General features: G+C 33.7%; 2 protein-coding genes across 2 annotated transcripts; both read left to right on the top strand.

Moving 5' to 3' along the window:
- The first annotated feature begins 4,464 nt into the window (after positions 1 to 4,464).
- On the top strand, positions 4,465 to 8,893 carry LOC120088035 (serine/threonine-protein kinase D6PK-like). Its single transcript, XM_039045056.2, has 3 exons — positions 4,465 to 4,951; positions 5,461 to 7,473; positions 7,821 to 8,893. Exons 2-3 carry the CDS (start codon positions 5,756 to 5,758, stop codon positions 8,668 to 8,670), a joined length of 2,568 nt encoding a protein of 855 aa, XP_038900984.1. The 5' UTR covers positions 4,465 to 4,951; positions 5,461 to 5,755; the 3' UTR covers positions 8,671 to 8,893.
- Positions 8,894 to 9,028: 135 nt separating this feature from the next.
- LOC120088036 (uncharacterized) lies at positions 9,029 to 11,358 on the top strand. The gene is made up of 5 exons (XM_039045057.2): positions 9,029 to 9,530; positions 9,715 to 9,850; positions 9,970 to 10,037; positions 10,138 to 10,224; positions 10,997 to 11,358. Exons 1-5 carry the CDS (start codon positions 9,150 to 9,152, stop codon positions 11,072 to 11,074), a joined length of 750 nt encoding a protein of 249 aa, XP_038900985.1. The 5' UTR covers positions 9,029 to 9,149; the 3' UTR covers positions 11,075 to 11,358.
- The last annotated feature ends 107 nt before the right edge of the window (positions 11,359 to 11,465 follow it).

The raw sequence follows: 11,465 nt of genomic DNA, 5'->3' as shown, positions 1-11,465 counted from the left end.
AATATTTTGAGGATGTATTCAGATTGTTACATGAGATTTTTGTTTAACTTTAAAATTAAGTTTATATAATTGCATTACAACAACGTGTATTTATATGGTTACACATTTTAATTCATACAGTTATTTTCACCTATCTTCGTCTATGATCTATGATATGTTAGAATGTTGGTTCTTGTCAAAGTAAACATAACTCAGTTGATAATTGGTTTATGTACCGTTTTCTTTAAAGTTAATTAAATATTGAAATTATCATGTCTTCACCCATCATACTAAAAAAAAATTACAATATTTTAAAATATTTTATCGATTATTTCGTTCATTTATTAAAAATAAAAGAAACAAGGTAAACATGCCATTTAAAACTAATCAGCATCAATAGTTAATAATCTATATATTTAGTTTTAAGGTTATTAGAAAAATAATGAGTATCAAAAGGCCAAAGCCTTCATTTTCTATCACCATGAGAGTGATAACTCTTCCACTCACTTCTTATAATTTATTCAAAATAAAATAAAATAAAATAAAATCCGACCATTTGTTATCAATGTTTATAAAATAGGTATTAATGATTAACTTAAACAAAACTTAATTGGTAAAAACGTTACACTCTATTATGGATAGAGTATATAGTTTTATCATCGAACTATATATTAATTAGCTATGTGAATTTGAACTCGAAAGGAAGAAGTATATATTAATTAGTTATGTGAATTTGAACTCGAAAGGAACTCGAAATATGGTCAACTATAAGAGGAGATATGTGAATTTGAACTCGAAAAGAAGAAGTATATATTAATTAGCTATGTTTTTATTGTCTCCATCCATTTTTATGTTTCCCTTTCAATTACAAATAATGACAAAATAAATAAATAAATAAAACAAAATATATTTACCACATGCCAACTTACAATTGGGTATGTAAACGAGGTACACACAGATAGAGGTAGTCTGAAATATAGTCAACTATTGTTCTTATTGACCCCTAAACAAATAAACAATAAAAAGGTTTAAATACTATTTTGGTTCCCATGCTTTTGATTATTGTTTATTTTAGTCATCGTACTTTCAAAATGTTCATTTTAGTCTCTACAATTTCAATTTTGCTTCATGTTGGTCGCTATACCTTTAAAAAGCTCATTTTGGTCATCGTAATTTTGACTTTGGTTTATTTTGTTCATTGAACTTTAAAATAGTTATCATTTTAATTCCTTAAAAATGAAAACGAATAGACTAAAGTTATTACTTTTTAAAAGTACAAGGATCAGAGTGAATCAAAATGAACATTTTAAGAGTATAAAATAAAAAATGAAGTAAAATTTAAAGTATATAAACTAAAATAAATTTTTTTAAAATTATGAGAACTAAAATGAACAAAAACTAAAAGTTGAACGAACATAGAAATGCACGACGGGGTAAATTGAAAGAAAAAAAAAAGGTCATAGGACATTAAAGGCGATACAGATATTCACATAACACATGTATATATTGAAAGCGGAGAGAATAGCTTTTATGGGGGAAAAGGAAGAGTCGCCTGTTTGAAGTGAGGCATTTTCAATTTTACACCCTCAATTCAATTCGATTCAATAAAAATTTAAAAAAAAAAAAGATTTCTTTTACTCTAAATTTATAATTTTAAGACTTCCTTGAATAACCACGTGGGTTTTTTCTTTAAAAATAAAAAACTAAACATATAAATATGACTTCCATCTATTACATTTTATGTTTGGTTGACTACATCTCAATAGTGCTTTTAAAATCGTGATCAAATTTCGAAGAGAAAAAAAGTGGTTCATTTAGTTTTTTAAAATTAAGTTTATTTCCTCTCAGTTTCTTATAACGATTCGCATCTTTATTAATTAAGATAGTTGAATTCTTAGCCAAATTAAAAAACAAAAATTTTTAATTTTCAAAACTTGATTTGTTTTTTAAAAAAATATTAGTGAAAAAAATATACAACAAAACAATCAATTTAGAGATAGAAATGGTATTAATAGGATTAATTTTCAAAAAACTAGAAATAGAAAAATCAAATGGTTCTAATGGGGTTTAATGTAAAAAATCTTTTTGAAAATTGGTTAATAACTCTAATGATTATCAAACGGAGATTGATTGTTGTGAAAAAATAAATACAAGTGTGAAAAAAATAAATATAATTTTTAAAAATAAATAATTAAATAATTATCAAACAGAACTAAAATATTTAAATTAAAATTTTAAAGATCAAAATATATCTATTTTCTAGATATTTTGAATTAAAAATGTCAATTTTCCAAAAACTTTTCAAGCCTTTATTTATTTATACTTTGCCTCGAGGGGGAGACAGATTGCTATTCTCTCGTTTCCATGCACCCTCCACCTTTTTCCTTTAACATCCAAAGTTTGACTTCAAATTTCATGTCTTTTGTTTTTCTATTTAAAACCCTTTTAATTTATTCCCCCCCAACTTATTTACTTTCTAAAATAATTAAATTAACCAAGTCCAAATAACCTTAATATGGTCATAATTTAACCTATCCTATCAAAGGTTAAAAAACACATTAAATTACGGATTTATTTCTTTAACTTTTAAGTTTATATCTAACATGTCTCTAAACTTCTAGTCTTATATCTAATAAATTTCTAAACTTTAAACATGATTAATATATTCCTGAACTTTTAATTTTACGTCAAATTGGTTAATGGCTTATTCAAGATGTTAAAAATTAATTTATCTATTTGATATAAAATAGAATATTGTCTAATGTGATATTTTTAAAAATTTCAATTTTACGATCAACAAACTTATGTACTTTAAAAGTCTATGTCAAGTATATGAAATAAAGTCGTTTTTAGACTTAACAAAGGTATGGTGAGAGATGAAATAATTGAGTATTGAAATTATAATAGATGTCATATATATCAAAAGTGTATTTAGATTTGCAAAATTGAATAATGTTAGACAGATGATAAAATTTTAGGTCAATATGAATTTGAGGAGATAACACATATGAAATTAAACAAATTAAGTGAGTGATACTTCGAGCCATAAATTAAAAGTCAACTTCCCCCTAATTTATATATAATGATAATATGCCGTTTTAGAATATTTAGAAATCAACAATTTAAAATTTTGATTAATGTTGTCCTAAAAAAAATTTATTAATGTATTGTTTGATTAAATTAGAGCAATTTTATAATTTAAAATCACCCAGATATGTTAAATAAGATATTTTTTCTTAAAGGAAGTTTAGCTCAATCAATGTAAAATATGTTTTAACAATCAAAAGGTCTATAGAAGATTTAATCATATAAACTTGAATATGTTAAATCAATAATAATAATATTAGTAGTAATAATAATAATTGGAAACTAAAATTAAAAGTGGACATAGGTTAGATTGGGTTGGATTTTGGTATTTTTTTTTTAACTAATCCGAAAATTTGGGTTGATCAAGTTGGCAACCCAAATGACCCAAACATGATCTCCACACTAATCTTCAAAATTTGGGTTTGATTGTCGGATTATTATTATCTTGTTCTTCTTAATTTGAAATACTTAAATTTATCTACACTACATGTCTAATAACTAAAATCTCATAAAACTATATTTTTACATATTGAATATCTACAATATCTATTAAGAACTAAAAAAAAATCTTAAAAAAAACATAAAGAATTCACAAATTCATCAATTCTAAAAGATATATATACATGTAATTCGAGTTGGGTTGGGTCAACCCAATTTTTTTTATTCAACCCAACTTAATAAAAAAAAAAAAAACCAACCCAACCCAATCCAGTATTTATTGTTTGGTTTCGATAGTCCAGGTTACTCGGATCATTTGAACACCAAATAAATTATTTTTAAAACATAAACTTCTATGCTTGTTGGCATCTTATTCAGATCTTGGACCTATAGATGAGGTCAGCGGTGAATCCATAAATTTTGTTGATAGAGACTTTATAATCGAATGATTGTTAAGGAGGGAAAATCTAAAAAAATAAACATAAGGAGGGGGACTTGAATTTAGGTTTGGATAGGACTAAAAACCATATTTATCATCGAACTACCTACTATTATTGGTACTATATATATTATATATACATATATAAAGCATAAAGTTAGAGGTTCGAACTCCCTTAGGTCTATATTAAATCTATAGTGGACAGAGTTACTTTGCATTTGCAATCAAATTGATATCTAGTTTTTATTTTTTAAATATTTTTTAACCATATTTTCATAAATTCCCATTCAATTTGAGCATTACTCTAGGGATTTTTTTTTAGCAATTCCAAGGGACATGCAATTTAAACAGATGTCTGTTGACTAATTTTTTTAAGAAATTATTTGGACACCGAAGGCCGAACCACGAACCAAGATCATTACTTTTGTTGTCACAGAATTTATCATAATATTTATTTAATCGGTTATTTTTGAATATTCATAAAACGTACATATATATATATATATTATTTATATATATGTAAGATATGCAAAAGAATTTAGGGTGGACCCCACGTGTCAAACAAAAATCCTCCCTTCTCTTCTCTTTTCCTCTACTGTTGAAACCCAAACCCGCTGATTCAACCCGCGAGTTTCCTCTCTCCTCTGCCATTTTTGGAGCTTGGAAAAGAAAAGAAAAGCAGAGTCGTGAAGTCGAGTCTCGAGTCTTAGCGTAGGCTCTCGCTTTGTAGCTCCTGTTCGCGTTGGCTTTGGCTTTGGCTGTGGCGTGGTCTCTCAAATTCCTCGTGATTTCCTTTATCCACTGTTCCTTTTCCCTCTCTTTCCTCATTCACTTCCCCAACGCTAAAACCCCTTCTTTTTTCCATCCAACCCTTCGCTCTCTCCCTTTCCACTTTCGAATTCCTCTCTTCCCCACCTCCGATTTCAGACGCTCGGATCATTCTGACGTTACGGAACGCAAGCTCTCAACTGGGTTGTTCTCGTTTCATCGTTTCGCTGGAAATTTCGGGTAATTATTTGGAATTTCCACCTTCTTTTCCAGAATAGTGGTTTTATTTATCGTGTATGATAGAATTCCATAAGTTCGATTGGAGATTGTGTGATGTTATAATTTTGCTGTTCTGGGTGTTCATATTATGTATGTATTTTATCGTTTAGAGTATGCTGAGTAACGAATCTCCTTTTGGCCTTTCGTTTTGTGTTTGTTTAGAGTACTTCCTTTTGTTCTGATACATTTTTTGAGTATCAGTTTTGGGACATTTCATGGATGAAGTTCACAATTTGGTTTATCTGCCAAGTGTAAACCCTCGAATCTGTATCCAAGGAAAGGATCATTTGTGACACTTTCTTTAAGTCACAGTTGATGGTCTTGGGTAGTATTAAAGTCATGGTTTCAAGAGAAATAGTAATTGGCGCTGATATACTTGTTTTGTTGCTTTCTCATGGTGGGTTCTAACATACACTGTAAACGTCCTCAAGCATATGTTATAATAACGATTTTTGTTTGTTTTGACGCAGTGCTTCTTTGAATTTGACTGGATCCGAGGTTTGATTTCTGCATTAGGATAATCAATGGTTTACTGACATGAACCAGAATCCTGGCAGAATTTTGATGTTTGGTTTGGAAGTTCTTAGAAGATTGCTGGTGGGTTCAACTCAGCAAATGAGTATGGCTGAAGACAACTTCAGAGGACATCTGGCACACCTTTTGATATCTGCATTGTACCTTAGAAATGATTCCTTAGAAATGGGTTAGCAGTTCTAGCCAAGGCCACATCTTCTCTCTCCCTTCTCTATTGTTACACCCCAAAAGATGACTACATTAACCAGTACTTCTGAAATTGTTGAATCAACAGAAGAATTTGAGTCCGAGAAAGCTGGGACAAGTTACGCGCTAGATGTAGGAAAAAGGTTTTCTATAGAGGATGACATTAATCGTCTGTTTCAAGCAATTGATATCAGAACCTTACGTAAGAGATCAGGCCAGCAACGTGAAGTTGATAAAGATGCTCTGCGAAAGAGTGCAATGAAAAGGCCAGTTAGAGTAGGTTCGTCTCACATGGCAGGGATTGGAATTTCTGAACCTGCAAGTTTAAAGCAGGCTTTGAGGGGCTTATGCATCTCCCAGGCTGCAGAAATGGCTGCTTCAAAGAGGTTAACAAGGTCTGTAGGTTCACCCAGAATTTCTGAAGCAGGAACTATCAAAAGATTGTATAGGGCTGTGGTGGTTGAGGCCAATGGATCTGGTGTACCTGTAAATGAAAGCAAAGCAAATTTGGTAGAAATTTCCATTGTTTCAGAAAGAATTATGTCAACTTTTCAAAATAAGATGCCCGAATTGTTGCATAAAACTGACGCTGTTATACCAAACCAAGGAGCTGAGTCTTCTTCTACTGAGGCATCAGACGAGGTGAGTGTGGATAGATTGATGGCAAAGGATCTTGTAGTTCATTCAGCTACTGAGGCGACAAGTATAAGGTCACCTGGTGAGGTGGGAAAACTTAAATCTCCTTCTTTTCCTCCTTCTGGTGAGAAGGATCTGGCTATGAACAGCATGGCTGTCTCCCCAACTGAAGATTTAACGAAAAATTCAGTGCCAGAGAAGGAGGGAGGTACAATGCGTTGTTTATCTTCTCTATCAAGTTCCAGATCTGTTGTCAGGCCGAACAAATCAGCTTTCAATAATACACGGTTCATCAAACCTATTTTCAGGACCAAGAATTTTGTCAAGAAGAAAGCAAAACTTGAACCAAATTCCTCCCCCGGTATGTTCCATGTCTGCACAGTACCAGTTGACACTGATTTGGCTACCATAGCAGAAAAGTCTGAGAACCAGATGCCAGAAAATGCACAGCATCATGCGATTAAACAAGAAGATAAAGGTTCTTCTGTCTCTAGTAACATAACTTTAGGTGTTGAAGTAATAGGAAATGTAGTAAACACAGAATCTAGTAGACCTGGTACTTCTCTCAACTGCTGTAACAGGAACAAACCATCTATTGTGCCATCCGATGAGAGATCCAGATCAAGAGAGAAAGGGATGTTCTCTCAGAGCTCTAAAAGTAGTGTTGGTGAATGTAGCAGTAGCCCAAGCATCAGTGGGGAAAGTATTCTCAGTGGATCAAGTCGTAGTGGAGTTAGGCCTCACATGTCAAAGGACTTGAAATGGGAAGCTATCCACCACCTTCAGGATCAACATAAATGCCTGGGTCTGAGAAACTTCAAGCTGTTAAGGAGACTTGGTCTCGGGGACATTGGGACTGTTTATCTCTCTGAGCTTTGCGATTCAAGCTGTCTTTTTGCTATTAAGGTGATGGACAAGGAGTTCTTGGCAAGTAGGAAAAAAATACTTCGGGCACAAACTGAGAGAGAGATACTACAAATGCTCGACCATCCATTTCTCCCTACATTATATGCCCATTTTGAGACGGATAAGCACTTGTGCTTGGTCATGGACTACTGTCCTGGTGGAGATCTCCATGTGCTGCGACAGAAGCAACCATGCAAGAGTTTCTCTGAGCGTGCAGTCAGGTTAGATTGTGATGCTTTAATTAAGTGTTCCAGTATGGTTAAACATTTGTTTTCTCACACGATGTTAGTATGTACTTGTGCTGGCAATCTAATCTCATGATTGGTAGTCATTTAGTTCTTGCGTATGTGAAAGTGTACGTTTCTTGAATATTGGCAAGTAGAGAATAAAAAGAAAGACAGGCCTTCGCCATTTGTGGATGGGTGTTCAAATATTAGGGTAAAAGGACTTTGAGTTCAGACGATTAGGTAGATTAAGAGCTTGCTCATTGCATCTTTTGTTATCAAGCATTAAATTTGGTTAGCGTCCTTCTGATCCAACTTGGACTTGCTGAATCTGTTCATTCTAGGTTCTATGTTGCCGAAGTTCTTCTTGCACTGGAGTACTTACACATGCTAGGAGTTGTTTACCGTGACCTGAAACCCGAAAACGTGCTGGTCCGAGAAGATGGGCACATCATGCTCACGGATTTTGATTTGTCCCTTAGATGTGCTGTTAACCCAACGCTTCTTCAGTCATCATCTCCAGTCGTGGAATCCACAAAGAGGACATTGAATCCCTGTGATGAATCTAGTTGTATTGACCCTTTCTGCCTCCATCCATCGTGGCAGGTCTCATGTTTCACTCCCAAAGTTCTATCTGCTCCATACAAATCCCGGAGAACGAAAACAGATCATCAGGCTAGTCTATTACCACAGCTTATAGTCGAACCAACTGGTGTGCGGTCCAATTCATTTGTAGGAACCCACGAATACCTCGCTCCTGAGATTGTCAAGGGCGACGGCCATGGGAGTGCTGTTGATTGGTGGACGTATGGAATTTTCCTGTTTGAGCTACTATATGGTAAGACTCCTTTCAAAGGTTCAGGAAATGAGGACACATTAGCCAACATAGTATCCCAAACTCTCAAGTTCCCCGATTGCCCCATTGTCAGTTTTCATGCAAGAGACCTGATCAGATGTCTGCTGACAAAGGAGCCCGAAAACCGATTAGGCTCAACAAAAGGGGCTATTGAGATTAAGCAACATCCATTTTTTGAAGGCCTCAATTGGGCTCTAATACGCTGTGCAACACCACCCGAGCTTCCCAGGTGTTTCGACAGTGGAACTAGTGCAATGCCAGTGGATTCTGGAGAGAATACGAAGCGTAGAGATCTCGAGAACATGGAAGCGGATGCAGCAATGTTTGACCTGTTTTAGCTTATACGTTCTGACCAGTGGACGAAGATGTTTTTGTTTTCTAAGCTCTCATCCTTATTATAGCTTATAATGTAAATGTGTACGTGAAAGGATAACTATATGCTGTAAAGCGTGATACATGAAATAGATAAATTTATAGCAGGCGTGTCTAAAGGAAAAAACAATATCTTCGATTCTTTGCGTTCCCTCCCAAAAAATAATCAAAATACATGAATTCATCCTCTATAGATTCTGCTAATTGAACTACATAGAGGTTAAATTAATAACATCTAATTGTTGAAGAATATCAAATGTTGCATAATTTTCATACACAAATTTAACCAACATAACATTATCTCGAAAAAGACCAAAAAAAAAAAAAAAAAAAAAAACAAAGAAAAAAGCAAAAAGAAAATTCTTCCAAGTAGCATCAGCAAGACAAGTTTACAGAGCTCGGGGGATTCTGTAGGAACCAATAATCTGTTCCATCCAAAGCAGTGATGAGGGCGTTACAATTGCAGCTTAGAATTGACGCAAATTTTGTAAAGCCATTTTGTCATCTTTGCCTTGCTTCATCTCTGAATCCTTCGCCGTTGCTTGTTTTTCAACCTATAAAATACCCCCATCTTCAGAAATTCAAGCCTTCTCTTAGTTCCCGTCGAGCCCATTTCTCAACGCCATTCGTAGCTTCTTCCATGGCCGATTCTTCTCTTTCCAGAAGCTCAGAAACAGAGACAAAACCTTTCTCTGTGCTTTTCGTTTGCTTAGGCAACATCTGTAGAAGCCCGGCTGCTGAAGGAGTATTCAGGAACTTGGTGACGAAGAAGGGTCTCGATTCCAAATTCATAATCGATTCTGCTGGCACCATTGGTTATCATGAGGTAATTGCGTCCATTTTCAATTGGAATTTGCTCAATGGAAGTTCTCTATGCCCGTTTCTTGTCGTAGATACGATTAACTTGATTCGTCATTTTCTTGTTCTTCTGCAATTAAGCAATCGATGTAATTTCTTATGAGCGAGAACTGTTTCTTTATGGTTCTAAGTGATTTGACTAATTTTTCAAGGGTAATGAGGCCGACCCAAGAATGAGGGCAGCCTCTAAACGACGTGGGATACCAATAACATCCATCTCGAGACCAATCCAGCCATCTGATTTTGTAAATTTCGATCTTATTCTTGCCATGGACAAGCAAAACAGAGGTAGGAGAATATTATAGGCAAAATCTTTATCCTGGTGGTTTGTATTACAACAATCCCACCATCCCAGATTGGCTTGAACTTTGTTAATTGTTCTCTCTGCTTTTTAATTGTTTCTATAGAGGATATTTTGGGGGCTTTCGAACGGTGGAGAACTAAGAATGGCCTACCTTTTGATTCACATAAAAAGGTCAGTACAAGATCATCAATGAGAGGTGTTTATGTTTTTGTATGGTTTTCATTATTTTCATCTTGTGATCTTCATAAGGATGCTGATGCCATAATGTCAGGTCAAATTAATGTGCTCGTATTGTAAAAAGCACGACGAAAGCGAAGTACCGGACCCTTATTATGGTGGACAACAAGGTTTTGAGAAGGTAATCCAGCAAGACTGGAATGTGTTTATTCTGGATATGAAGTGTGGGATTGAAAACAAAATAGCAAATTATCTCTTTGATTGGGATTCTGAATTGTTATATGCTTTGAGTAAGCTTCTGGTTTTCTCTCTAAACTAAAATTGGTGGGGAAATGTAGTTGCAATGCACCTGCAATCTGTTATTTATCTCTGTTCAATCATATGATATGACTGCCCTTCTGAAGTGAATAATGGAAAATTGCTCAAAATGACTTGAAACTCAAAACCTTCTATACAAATGACCCTTTTCAAAAACGTGTTTTTTTTACCTTTTGAGGAGTGAAATTATCGTTTTATCCTTAGATTACTAAAAACATCATATATCATAAATTTGATCATATCTTTCGATATAACTTCGTTTTTGTTAAATGACTACTTGTTTTCATACGTGTTTTTATGTTTTTTTTTTCTCACCATGCTCATTTTTGTTCCCTTTTTTAGCATAATTGGAAAAAAAAAAACATTAAGAAAAGCATAAGAACGAGTAGACATTTAACAAAAATGAAGTTATATCAAGAGATATGTTCAAATTTTTTGTATTTGATGTTGGTAATAGAAAGGTAAAATGATAATTTCACTCCTCAAAAGGGTAAAAAAACATGAATGATATCTATTCATTGTTCATTAAGTTGATAGTCTAATTTCTTTACCATACCTTTAAAATCTACCTTTTATGCTTGTTCGATGCCCCCAATTTGTTTCTTCTGTTGAAATAATGCAACGTGTCAATTTAGGTTCTGGATTTGCTTGAAGATGCCTGTGAATCGCTGTTGGAAAGCATCTTAACAGAGAACAAACACATTTCAGATTAATGATTTCTGGCTGGCTACTTTATTCTTGCAAAATAATGCAAATTATTCCATTAAAGCAATGCCGATCCCTATGTGGAATGGACATTGATTTCTAGTCAGTTTGCTGTTCATTCATTCTCTTCAATTTCGCGCCGTTACCAAGGTCTGATTTGAAGATGAATGTATCAGGGCAGCCTTTATATTTCAAGCAAAATGGTATGTATCTGCTGATTATTATTTCTATTTTACTATAATAGTAGTTTTATCATGCCATTTGAATAAAATTCAAAGTCTTTTCGAGCTAAGAAGCACAAATACTTTAGCTTGGTTAACGTGCCGTATTCGACAACACTGTGGACGACACTTATACGTCGAACACTTGGTCACTGTGGACACGTATTAGGCACTTATT

Source organism: Benincasa hispida, chromosome 10, assembly GCF_027475165.1.
Source record: "Benincasa hispida cultivar pf3 chromosome 10, pf3_genome.v1.1, whole genome shotgun sequence".
NCBI classification, from domain to species: Eukaryota; Viridiplantae; Streptophyta; class Magnoliopsida; order Cucurbitales; family Cucurbitaceae; genus Benincasa; species Benincasa hispida.
Note: the sequence above shows the minus strand (reverse complement) of the source record. Positions and strands in the feature narration are given on the sequence as shown.

What these genes read in the sequence shown, in the direction of transcription:
- LOC120088036 (XM_039045057.2), top strand. Translation starts at nt 9,150, where the DNA reads ATGAGGGCGTTACAATTGCAGCTTAGAATTGACGCAAATTTTGTAAAG. An exon ending in CATGGACAAGCAAAACAGAG is followed by an intron (nt 9,851 to 9,969) that starts GTAGGAGAATAT and finishes TTGTTTCTATAG; the next exon opens with AGGATATTTTGGGGGCTTTC. An exon ending in GACAACAAGGTTTTGAGAAG is followed by an intron (nt 10,225 to 10,996) that starts GTAATCCAGCAA and finishes GTGTCAATTTAG; the next exon opens with GTTCTGGATTTGCTTGAAGA.
- LOC120088035 (XM_039045056.2), top strand. Translation starts at nt 5,756, where the DNA reads ATGACTACATTAACCAGTACTTCTGAAATTGTTGAATCAACAGAAGAA. An exon ending in TTCTCTGAGCGTGCAGTCAG is followed by an intron (nt 7,474 to 7,820) that starts GTTAGATTGTGA and finishes TGTTCATTCTAG; the next exon opens with GTTCTATGTTGCCGAAGTTC.